The 13,637-nt window shown below is 35.2% G+C and overlaps 1 protein-coding gene across 1 annotated transcript; it reads right to left on the bottom strand.

The window, feature by feature from the left end:
- Nucleotides 1-5,464: 5,464 nt before the first annotated feature.
- Nucleotides 5,465-13,462, bottom strand: LOC132562143 (uncharacterized). The gene is made up of 3 exons (XM_060226870.1): nt 13,377-13,462; nt 9,791-9,967; nt 5,465-7,060 (listed from the first exon to the last, which is right to left on the bottom strand). The coding sequence occupies exons 2-3, from the start codon at nt 9,931-9,933 to the stop codon at nt 6,517-6,519; spliced, it is 687 nt and encodes a 228-aa protein (XP_060082853.1). The 5' UTR covers nt 9,934-9,967; nt 13,377-13,462; the 3' UTR covers nt 5,465-6,516.
- Between the last annotated feature and the right edge of the window lie 175 nt (nt 13,463-13,637).

The following is a 13,637-nucleotide window of genomic DNA, read 5'->3' as shown; positions in this document are numbered from 1 at the left end:
AAACATGGAAGTATATAACGCATTGATAGATGCTGGATTGTCTCCAGTCGATTCTCCTCATGATGGTACAACGGTATTGCATATTGCTTCAGAGAACTGTCACTCAGATCTAGCGAGACATATCATCATAAAAACACCTGAGATAGTTTTATACATGGATCACGCCGGTAAAACAGCACTTCATGCTGCTGCAGCTGGTGGGACGTGGGCCCTTTTCAAGAAAGTGTGTCAGTTTGGTATTAGTCCGAAATGTACAACTGACAATGGCAGCACCGTTCTCCACGTAGCGGCAGAGCATGGCAATGTTCCTCTAGTGAAGACCCTTGTCCAAGGTATAAGTGAGTTGGTTAAAATTGTGGATGACGAAGGACGAACTGCTATGCACTTTGCAGCAGCAGGAGGAAACGCGGACGTATTTGACTTGTTGTTAAAAGCAGGTCTCAATCCAGAACCGGCACCCAATTCCAGCAACAGTGTGTTACATGTAGCTGCATATAGGGCACACGTTGACTTAGTTAGATATGTGATAAAGAACCTTCCCGAAATGGTTCCCCTAACAGATGAGTCAGGATGGACTGCATTACATTATGCCGCGGCAGCAGGTAATCTTCAAGTGTTCTTTATTCTTCTTAAAGCTGGTTTGTCACCAAGACATGTTACACATGACGGCAGTACAGTTCTCCATAAGGCAGCCTTCTGTGGAAACCTTGAACTTGTTGAGTTCATTCTCGAAGTTGTACCTGCCATAACCAAAAAGAGTGATGCTTCAAACTGGACTGCAATTCATTCAGCTTCGGCTGGCGGTAGCGTCAATATATTTACCACACTGATTGGTGTAGGCTTGTCCCCTAGAGCAGTGACTAATGGTGGGAGCACAGTGCTTCACATAGCGGCATACAATGGCAGATTCAATTTGGTAGAGTTCCTCATTAATCATATCCAAGATGCTATACATCTCATTGACGAGTCTGGAAAGTCTGGATTGCATTATGCAGCCGCTGGTGGCAATGTTAAAGTGTTCAATGAATTGGTGCATGCTGGACTTTCTCCACAGGCTACAACTAAAGACGGCAGTACGGTACTTCATATTGCTGCTGCAAACAGAAGAACAGAACTTGTGCAATATATCATTGAAAACAATCCCATTCTGATTCCCTTGGAGGATCTATCTGGTTGGAAGGCCATGCATGCTGCAGCAGCGGTGGGTTGTATCGAAATTATCTCACTTCTAGTTCAGACAGGGATGTCTCCTGACGCCCCAACACAAATAGGACGGACAATCCTTCATGTAGCTGCATATAAGGGTCAGATATTGCTAGTTAGGCACATTGTCAAACATTACAAAGACATCATTCACGCAACAGACAACATCGGAAATACCGCAATGCATTCTGCAGCGGCTGGGGGAAACGTGGGCGTTTTTATAGAATTGCTTCATGCAGGGATTTCTCCTCAAGCCACCACCACCGACGGAAGCACTATATTACATATAGCAGCCAACAATGGGAAGACCGATATCACTCGCTACATCATACAATACATAAAGGACATTGTGCCACTGACAAATGATACAGGAAGGACAGCATTACATTGTGCAGCAGCTGGAAGAAATACTGTAGTCTTTGATGACCTTATTCGCGCAGGACTATCTCTCAAGGACAAGACAAAAGCTGGAAAGACTGTACTTCATGAAGCAGCTTTCTCAGGAAAGCCTGAATTCATTGGAAGGATTGCAAAGAAATTCCCTAGAATATTGCATATGACAGATGAATCTGGCAGAACTGCCCTACACTATGTTGCAGCAGGTGGAAATGTTGAAGCGTTTAATAATTTGGTCATGGCTGGTTTGTCAGCAGACGACACAGCAAAAGACGGAAGCAGTGTGCTTCATATTGCTTCATTCAATGGGAAATTGGAACTGGTGATACATATAGTGGACAACATTGCAGAAGTAATTCCCATGATTGACAATAGTGGGAAAACCGCACTTCACCATGCAGCTGCTGGTGGAAATGTGGAAGTTTTCATAGAACTTCTACAAGCTGGGTTATCTCCAAAAACTACCACAAATGATGGCAGTACTGTTCTTCACATTGCCTCTTATAATGGTAGACTGGATCTTGTCCAATATATCATTCGCGCCACTAGTGACGTATTGCCTCTAGAGGATGAGTCTGGTCGTACTGCACTGCACTATGCAGCAGCTGGTGGCAATGTTGATGTATTTGTTGAGCTAGTGGAAGCAGGTTTGTCACCCAGTTCTAAAACATCCAGTGGAAGCACTGTTCTTCATTTAGCAGCAGCTACAGCTCAGTTAAACTTGGTAGAACACATTCTTACAACAAACCAGAATTTTATCTATTCGACTGATAGTCAAGGCAGGACTGCACTTCATGTAGCAGCAGGTAAAAATGGTTCATCTGAAGTTTTTGACTCTCTTGTCAAAGAAGGATTATCTCCTATGTTGAAGGATAAACATGGCAATACACCACTGGATCTGGCAAATACTCTTATCCACCAACATGTGAAGAAAAACCATGCAGAGTTCCATGCTTCCTACCAAAGGATCAAGACTCCAAGACCAGAAGATTCACAAGATGAACAAGAGAATGCATCTCCAACAAAGGAGAAAATGAAAAATCAGAAATCTAAAGCATGTGTGATTCAGTGATAACACCTTTATGGAAACAACCTTTATCTGGAGAAAAGTTCATACTCAACCCATATGCTTTATACATCATTTATTGGATATTCCTATTCACTGAAACTTTCATCTTACCAAATTCCCAATGCCAGAAAATGTGGAAAAGACATCTAACTATAGAATAAGATTAAGGGAAAAAAAAGAAATTCCTTACTGCTAAAATTTAAACTGGTTTACAAATGTCGCTCTAAGTATTTAACCTCAGATTGTTTAATCTTTCTTTAAATTACACAGTGGTAATGAAAAGATTTTTGTTCAAAGTAGTTGATCGTATTTGAAAACAGAATCTGTTTAGATTATTTATTTTCAATATTAGATGATATATCCATATCTTTGATTACAGTACAGTTTTTAATAGCAGTCTAGAGAGTACAAATTTGTCCTTGTATGAATATAAACTACCGTATAGCAGTCTTGCTACTGTACAAACAAATATTTGGTGCCATTGTTGTTAAGCTTGAGGTGCAGACAGGAGCTCAAAAGCCTTCTACTTCATTTGTGTTTCTTATAATGTATAAACTAAAAGTCTGTTGTTCTGTATGTCTCAGTTTAATGAGGATAAAACATTAAACAAATAATTAATATTCATTTTTTCATATATGTATTTGAAAATGTAATTTCTATGTTACACTAAGCCTTATATATGACAACTCTATTATTTTAAATACTAGTCAAGTTACTGTATTTCACAGTACCAATATTTCGTAGCTGTCCTTATATGGACTAGTTCACAATGATAAAATTTCATGCATGTGTATACATTGTTATCCAAAAATACATTCCAAAGAATTTGATTCACCGTAAATTGTTTGTTTAATTTCACTCCATATTTTAAAGATTGAAATATCACAACTAAATATTGATGTTTCTTCTCTGATAAAATGACAACTGTGGATATAGAATGAATCACGTAGGGTGGTCTGGAGGTGCAGTGGTAATGTACTTGCCCTTCACCTAGCCATCCAGGGTTCAGTTCTCAGAATGGATACTAAAAAGTATAGGGTCACCTGTACGACCATATGGGTTTTCCCCAGGAAAGTCCTGTTTCCTACCACAATAAAACCCATGTGCGCTTACATACGGACCAATAAGAGTGATTAGTATAAGTTGCTATAACTTGTTCTGCAATTGTTGTAAAATAAATAAAGTTATATTTATATTCAAGATAAAAGGATTGTTTGTGTAAATATTTTGATCACCTTAAAAACACACACAGAGCTGTACAATATGTCAAGGAACACCTCCAAGTGTGAAAATAAAAACAATATTGTATACATATTTATATTCGAAACATTTATAAACAAATTAATATTCATTATCTTGCAATAAAAACCATTGTTGATTTTTTATAGAAATATTTATTGCTCTCAAAGTACATTGTTGGGCACTTACATTTCATAATTTGCCTGAATGCTACATGTTCTCAATACCTTATAACACGTCACAAACATTTAAAAATCTGTTTCACAAATATCTGACAACACAACATTCACTGTTAAATATTGAATTTGATATTATTGCTATAGCTGTTGTAAAGTTGTTAAGCTCAGACAGACATTTACATATAAATATTTCGATAAATTTTCATGATATTTTTCTGATTGGTTATCTCCCTTAGATACTCAGAAGACGTATATTCAGAATTTGATCTTTATTATTCAAGTGGAAAACTGGAAACTCTGATTTGAAATGAATCATTTTATAAAGCTAGTATTTTTAAGATTAAAAATTCACTTCAGATATGATAAAAGAATCAATGTTTTAAAGAATTCCAAATTTGCTTACCGTAAAACAATTTAATTTGGCGCAGTCTGGGTATCTTTTCACAGAGTGGGAAACAGCTGTATAAATTTTGAAATTGTGCAAGTGGGGAATTCCTAATCTATTTATAGCATAAACTCAGCACTCAGAACAGGTGAACAGTTACAGATATGGTTCACTGGTTTTTTCGGTATGAGTCAATGTAGATACTGAATATGTAATTACATCTAACATTGTTTTTCATTCCATCGCCAGTATAGAATTTTTATCAGTATAGAAAACATGACCCATTTATCCCATTTGGAAAGAGGAAACATGATGAAGTTCAGCCTGATCCTGATGAGGAATGTGATGATACATATTCTAAATTGTGTGAATATATAAATGAAACAACTTTACATTCTCCAAAAACTCCCAAAAGAGAAAAACGTGGAACATATAATGTATAATATCCGGATATGAGGGCAAAGATTGGAAAGTATACTGCCGAAAATGGTATCATGAATGCAGCCAGGCATTTCATTAAAGAAACTGGGTCACCTGTTAGAGACAGCTCTGTGCAGAAATTAAAAAGAATCAAAATGCAAGACGTCTACCAAAAAAATTCCAATTCCTTCCAAATTTTGTTGATCAGTTTCAAGCATCATGGAAATTTTAGCCGTCATATATATTTAGTGTTTCGATGGCTATATGCGAAAATTGCTAATATTAAATGAGCACTAAAATTTCTTGTTTCACAGTATAATTGCAATATTTCACCAGGAAACTGAACGAGAGTCCTGAAGAACATATATTCAAAATTCATCATTGTTGTACTAGGATTATATCATTTCAGCAGGAAAAGGTTGACTGTCTAGATATACATGTAATTGTGTATGTTTTGATGTATATATATATATATATATATAGTATACTCAAATATCTTGATTTTCTTTCTTACATTTTCCACACAAATTTCTGCTTTGTATTCTAATTACATGAATTGAAACAAAAAATAAAAAGAATTCTAAAACTTTACTTTATTTGTGTTTTGTCAATGATACAATATTAAACATTGTTGGAGTGATTGATTCCAATGGCAAAGTTACATGAGTGTAAAAGTCTACCATAACAATAACAACAATGGTTGCATTCTAAAATGTCTAAATGTTTAAGTAAACTTTACTTAATCACTCCAAAAATGTCACGATCTGCACATATTACAGCTATTCCTTAATTAAGTCCTCCAGATATCCTCATTTGACATATAAAAACTGCTTCTGAATTAAGTCTTATAGATATCCCCATTTAGACATAATATCTGTGCCTTATTACGCCTCCTAGATATCCTCATCTAGACATATATTATCTGTTCCTTTATTAAGCCTTGATATCCTCCTTGAGATATATAATAATAGTTCCTTAACTAAGTCCTCTAGATATCGTCAAGATGAATAAAAACTGTAATTAATATCACATTTGTTCGCTTTGGGCCCTTCTAAAGAGCCTCAAAGATATTCTTGTCTATACATATAACTATTAACTAATGTCTATTTTCCCCTTATGTACCCGAACATTAGCCCCAAGTTGGTCACATGAGAAAAATTTCATTTCTAATGAATTCAAATCTTCTGTACACAAATACTGCAATGAAAACCACTCAAATCTATTGTAACTTCAGAAAGGAAGTTCTTCGCCTTCTGTAGGCAGCAATAAATTAAACTCTAAAAAAAAGTTAATTTGTACAAATTACCAGCTCAGAACTTGACCTGTACATTATCATTATTCAATTATACTTGAACAAATACAAAATGAAAGTTCCATATCTGTATCTGTTATAGAGTACATGAACTGACATCAAATCACCAGGTATGAAGCAATAATCATAAGGTGAAGTTTAATGCCATATGTCCCCGACCATGAAGTGGAGGAGTCGTTAAAAGAATGAGAAATTTTAACGCATGCACCTGATATGTAAACACAAGTGTCAGTCTTTCATTTGAAAAGAAATTCTACAAAATATTCAAACTTTATAAAACCTGGAAAGAAAATTTATTCAAATATTTATCAAACTATTTCACACTATATATATCACGCTTTTGCACAAGCATTGATTCACTGTCTTTACTGAAATGCTTTTCAAAACATGACTGCATTTTATTCCCGACGCCCATAGCTACAGATAAATTGGCAAGCAGGACCATAGATAAGGGAGTAAATTTGGGTGCTGAGCTTTGAAGAAAAGGCAATAGCCTTGGACCTCCTGTTCGAAACTGTGGAATAGGGTAGGTATACTGTGTTCCAGCCTCCATTGACGATAACAGCCAAGACATCATCAATGGGTATCCAACTCCAAGTGCTGCTTGACAAAGTGCAAGTTTTGTTTCAAAACAAATCGTACAATCAACTCCTCCTGAAATCACAGAGGGCACGACTCCAAATTTGTAAACCCCGAATAATGTGCCACTCGGGATTAATAAACTCGTTAAAAACAATCCTATGCCTAACCTTCCACTTTGTTTTAGATTAAATACTTGTTGGAAGTGATAACTGAAATAAAAACCACTTGATGAAGCAGCTGCTGCTATCAGAGCTGGGCCATAGATTAATGGTCGTCTGAAAAATAAAAAAAAAAAAAGGTTTTAAGAATACTGAGTATTATAAAATAATTCAAATACAGAACATTAATATACCGAAAAATACCAAGTAAAACAGATACATGAACACAGACCTACTGTAATCTCATATATAGGACAGATACAGGAGACATAGACCTACTGTTATCTGATATATAGAACAGATACATAGACCTACTGTAATCTGATATATAGAACAGATAAAGGGGACACTGACCTACTGTAATCTGATATATAGAACAGATACAGGGACATAGACCTACTGTAATCTGATATATAGAACAGATACAGGGGACATAGACCTACTGTAATCTGATATATAGAACAGATACAGGGACATAGACCTACTGTAATCTGATATATAGAACAGATAAAGGGGACACATACCTACTGTAATCTGATATATAGAACAGATACAGGGACATAGACCTACTGTAATCTGATATATAGAACAGATACAGGGACATAGAATCTGATATATAGAACTGTAATCTGATATATAGAACAGATAATGGGGACACAGACCTACTGTAATCTGATATATAGAACAGATACAGGGACATAGACCTACTGTAATCTGATATATAGAACAGATAATGGGGACACTGACCTACTGTAATCTGATATATAGAACAGATACATAGACCTACTGTAATCTGATATATAGAACAGATACAGGGGACACAGACCTACTGTAATCTGATATATAGAACAGATAATGGGGACACTGACCTACTGTAATCTGATATATAGAACAGATACAGGGACATAGACCTACTGTAATCTGATATATAGAACAGATAAAGGGGACACAGACCTACTGTAATCTGATATATAGAACAGATACAGGGACATAGACCTACTGTAATCTGATATATAGAACAGATACAGGGGACACAGACCTACTGTAATCTGATATATAGAACAGATACATGAACACAGACCTACTGTAATCTGATATATAGAACAGATACAGGGAACACAGACCTACTGTAATCTGATATATAGAACAGATACAGGGAACACAGACCTACTGTAATCTGATATATAGAACAGATACAGGGGACATAGACCTACTGTAATCTGATATATAGAACAGATACAGGGACATAGACCTACTGTAATCTGATATATAGAACAGATACAGGGGACATAGACCTACTGTAATCTGATATATAGAACAGATACAGGGGACATAGACCTACTGTAATCTGATATATAGAACAGATAATGGGGACACAGACCTACTGTAATCTGATATATAGAACAGATACAGGGGAGATAGACCTACTGTAATCTGATATATAGAACAAATATAACATCAGAATCTTTATCTTGGCAATATAAATCATATGGAACCCTTTTTGTTTTGTCTCTGATTTCTTTCTGTTTTTATTATTAACTTTAACAAAATTTACAAAGAATATGGAGCATAAACATCTGGATTCCGAGGTTTTATTGTATTGTTTTTGCTAGTTAGGCTAGACATCATCAGAACAACGGTATAATTGAACCAAGCCAATCTCCATATCATAGTTTGACTCGGACCTGTACCTCAGTGACTCGGACTCGGACTCCGATTCAGACTCGAACTCTGAATCAGATCTTAATCAACAAAATGTACATGAACTCTACAACTTCATCTGTGAAACTGACCCATTGAATATTACTTTCTGCAAAGATGAATTACCAGAGCCATTATGGGATAGGAACGTAAGTATACACAGTGTGAATAGGATATTCAAATAATCAACATTTAAACAATTTCACAACTTGAACACTTTAATCATTTTCTATATAGAGTAATTTTTTAATAATAATATTTATATCACTTTTTCAGTGTAACTTTACTAAAAGAAATCGCTATTGTGTTGTAAGAATCACATGACAGAGATAATTGAAATTATGTCACGGTAGAGCTGAAATTTTCACCTTAGCTTTAAAAACATCTATACCATTGTTCTGATGATGGCTAGCCTACCTAGCTGAAGCATGTAAACCAATAACAAGAGTTCCTCGGAACTGTATGTGTTGCCTGCCTAGAGTGTCACGGTCACCCAGAAATTGAACTGGATGTGCAACGATCAACCATAAAGTTGTAATACCAAATTTCATTTCTATAACTTGAAGCATAAAGGGAAAACTGCGCAAAGCAATATTCCTGAGAAATTTTCCAAGTTCAAAGGGGCATAACTCAGCCAAGAAGGGTCATAGACAGCATATAGCAAATGTCATTTCTATAACTCAAAGCATAACCAAAGAAAGTCAAGAAAACAATATTCCCAGAGAATTTTCTAAGTTCAAAGTGGCATAACTCAGCCAAGAAGGGTCACAGACAGCCAGGAATCAAACTTAATCTGTACCCCTGCAAGAAAAAGCCATATACCAAATTTCATTTTGATAACTCAAAGCATTACAAAAAAAAGTCCGAAAAACTTTCGTACAGACGACGCTTGACAACGGACAAAGTGATCCCTATTTGTCCGCCAGCTCTGCAGGCGACACAATAAAACCACAGAATCCAGATGTTGATACTCCATCTTCTATGTCATCTGTATGTACCTTACTTGATCAGGCTCTATTGAATACCGTTGGGTATCTACCTTTAATTCCTGCAAGATCCGATCTATGACCGAAGACAGTCAGGACATTGGTTTTCTCCTACTCTGTTAGGAGTTTTATATTTGTATTCAAAATTGTTGATACTTACACTGTGGAAGGTTTCTCTTTCGAGAGTTGCTGAAGCCTTTTGTTCTGGATGTTTATAAGTTGCTTATAGTCCAAGAAGATAGCTCCTTCAGGAACAACATCTCCCCTTTTGTACCTCTTCACATATCCCTCCTCTAGACCCATTGTTGTATTTCTGAATCGCCAACCAGTAAAATATCTGGAAACAAATAAGTTCACAATACTTGGTTAACTTTGGGATTGTACTCAATTTAAAAAAAACCATAGTAATATTACATATCTAATTTTCTGCTAATAGTTTTAATATATGATGTACAGTAATGTGAAAATAGTACCCACACTGAATTACAAAGTCAACATCTTGTACCTTTATTTCAAACTCTGAGGAGAAGTAAGAATCATTCAATTCAATGATTCAATTAAAAGAAGTATATCAAATGGAATTTTTTTCATCTTAACTTCATGTAGAATTTCTATAGGATGCTCAGATGTCATCAAATGGCTTTTTAAGATTTAATACCAAGTTACCAAATGGGTTCACAGCCCCAACATTTCAGTATTATGCATTTCTATTCAAAGAATTTTTTGTATTCATAATGATTATCTTTAGAATCTGTGCTTATTCTATTATTTGGCTTGCATAGCTATGTTAGTCATTTTGTTTTTCTGATCAGTCCCACAAGGAAACAGGCACAATAAGGGACCATGAGGAACCTACATACAAAATGTGAGAAAGATTCATCTAGTTCTTCTCAAGAAATAGTGATAACAAACTTTTGTGGTCAAAATCCAAGATGGCCACCTGTCAGCCATTTTGTTTTTCTGATAAGTCCTAAAATTAAAGGGCACAAGTAGGGAGAAAAGGGAAACCGACCCATGAAATTTGAAAAAGATCCATCAATTACTTCTGAAGAAATAACAGTAATATTTCATGGACAGACAGACATCTGGACATAATGAATAGCTAAGCATCACTTCTGATGATGGTGGGATAACAAGGGACCAAGGGGAATTGACATATGAAATCTTAGAATGACCTATCCAGTTCTGAAGAAGTAGTCAAAACAAGAGCAGTTTAAAAAGAAGATTTTATCAGGCATATTAATTTTTGCTAACTTGAAGGCCCATTTTCCCAAGCATATTGCTATACAAATACCATTATCCAGGACCTATTTGCCACTGAAAGAAAGTTTCAGCAACCTAATTACCTTGATTTTCTAATTAAATCAAACATGGCGCCAGCTTGCATCTGGATATGACTGGACAAAATTTATATCTATTGTATTCATAAAATTTGAAAAGGAGGTTGATTGCATTACATGCAGGACTGTCAAGATGTATATTATGGAAATAAAATACAGCTATAGAGAAATGGTCTGAAAATGGGAAAATTCATTTCGTTGACTTATCTGATTGTACTCCAACAAATTTAGGAGTTTACAAATGAAACTTATGCCATGCATTGTGTAACCTCTAACTATCCAAGAGTGACTTACCTGATGCTGACTGTCATATTTTCAAAACTGAATTTCGATAACACATGAACATTTGAATAATCATCACGTTCAAGTAATTACTTTTAACTTCAAATTCATGATGAAATTAAAATTATTGCAAAAAAAAAAAAAAATTATTCTTTCTTCTTAAAATGTCATGCTGATAGAACATCAACATTCTGCACTATTCTAATAATTGAAAATGTTCAATTTGTGATGTAGACCAATTTATGGTTTGTATGAACTGAAACTGCCTTAATTGGAAGCTAAATGTCAACACAGCCATGCATGGGCTGTGTCTGGGAGTTTCTTTTAAGACAAATAATTTATTAGAATCATAGTGATTTGAAGATTTACATGGCATAAGTAATACCTAAACTGTAAGTACACAAAGTTTTCATGAAGTTTTAAGTTGTAACTAGAGGTAAAACTGAATCTTTCTTTCTACCCTGATACCAGGACAAAACAAGCATCAAAGAATTAATTAGTGCTTTGGAAATAAGAGATTGCAGTCGGCTTGATAATGTCCTATAATAAATCGACGATCAGCAGCCTTGGTATTATTGGAGTAACCTGACTCAAGGTCAACCTTTTTTTTTTTTTTTATCTGTATGAGAGAAATGTGATTGCATCTCACCTGTTTGTTAACATTTGCTCTAAATATATGTATAGTTATATCTAATTATAGTGCCTATACAGCCTGATTTGCTGGTACTCCAGTACCTCTTTATGTTCATTGACAATTTTGGCGTTATAAAGTCTGTGCAAAAGACACATAAGAGAATAGCACCTTTCGATAATTTAGAATTAGATACAGAAGAGCCAAACAATGAATTAAAACAGCATCACACAGCTGTCCTTCTTGGACTTGTCAGTGATGCCAATGACTTAAATTTTGAAGCCTAGGAGGCAACTGAGGAAAATCAAAAGTGATCAGAAGAAAAGTCAATATCTAGACGGGGAGGTGCAGCAGCCTGAGAATTAAATAAATTTTGTAATTTTCATAAATCAGATAGTTATAGAACAGTGTCAAGTACATATTCTGAACTAGTCCAAACAGTTCTGACTACCTATCTGCCATTTTATTTTTGTCTTGGTTGTTGTCGGACAATATAAAACAAAAGCATTTCTTTTAAAAAGCGTGTTGCCATCAAAACCAGGATTACCCAGAGAGCCTTCATGCTCATTTCCATGGAATGTAAATTAGTATGGAAAAATGTTATTCACTTTGTGATTTTTTTACAACCTCACAGACACCTCCTGATAACCAATTAATACAAAAGTTCACATGTCCCTGTGCACATGGTGTAAGCACATATATATTTGTTACACATGCAAATAGCAATCAATCACCACCTACTGTCTCTTGTTACTATCTAGAATTTACCCCCTTTTTCGTGTTATTTGCTTCCTTTTTTATATATCATAATTCATAATTTTGATTTACTTATTTAGCCTAACTTTTGTTTTACATGTGTGAAAGAACAGGGAAAATACACCTTTCTGTCCAGTGCCCCAACCAGAAATCGAATACCGGTCATTGGTGTGATAATCACCCAGCTCTACCAACTGACCTAAAGAGGCATACTCTGTCAGTGGAGTTACGGAGACCATATTTAACACTATATACAAGCCACACCAACCTGCTCCTATTACACATGATTTATGAATCGATAATTGGCAGCATGGTTTATCACCCTTTATTTCTGATAATTATTATAGCATAATGTCTTATTACTTATTCAATCTTGTTGTCTTTTCATTTACACTAAATTGGTATATATTATGTATCTTTTTTTAGTTCTCTGCTATATTACCATATATGTGTATTACAATTAATTTTCTGTATATGAACACTTGGTAACTTATGTGATATGCAGGTGCTCACTATTACATAAGTAGCGTTGTTATCTTATAGTATGTTTCACTCTCTGCGTTTATGTTTTAATACGCGTTAGATGCTTCTAGTAATTTGGATGTTGTAATCTGAAAGTTTTCTTTGCTTTTTGCATTTTGTTGCTTATAATTATTTTTGTCGCAAAAATATAGCCACAGCGCTAATGACACATGAGGTGTGAAATAAAGTTTCTTGCAACTTGTATCGTACATCACCTTCTGTTACAGGAGGGACAACGTCGTTATCATGTAATTGTGAAAGTAGCCCTGCGAAACCGGCAACCATGTGTACCCTAGTGAATGTCATTGATACCGGAAGAGGAAATGCCTTTCGGAAATTTTTTACTTTACCACACCTTTGAATGTAAAATCTAGCTGTAGTTAAACTGGGTCATAGCATCCTCGAAATTGCATTAGCATTTCGCATGTACGGTTGCAATATGTTGAATCTAATTTTATTTGATAAATACATACGCT

The sequence above is a fragment of the Ylistrum balloti genome, unplaced genomic scaffold (genome assembly GCF_031769215.1).
Source record: "Ylistrum balloti isolate Yb309-2 unplaced genomic scaffold, AGI_CSIRO_Ybal_v1 Utg371356, whole genome shotgun sequence".
NCBI classification, from domain to species: Eukaryota; Metazoa; Mollusca; class Bivalvia; order Pectinida; family Pectinidae; genus Ylistrum; species Ylistrum balloti.
This window is presented reverse-complemented; position numbering and strand designations above follow the sequence as displayed.

What these genes read in the sequence shown, in the direction of transcription:
- LOC132562143 (XM_060226870.1), bottom strand. Translation starts at nt 9,933, where the DNA reads ATGGGTCTAGAGGAGGGATATGTGAAGAGGTACAAAAGGGGAGATGTT. An exon ending in AAAGAGAAACCTTCCACAGT is followed by an intron (nt 7,061 to 9,790) that starts GTAAGTATCAAC and finishes TTTATTTTTCAG; the next exon opens with ACGACCATTAATCTATGGCC.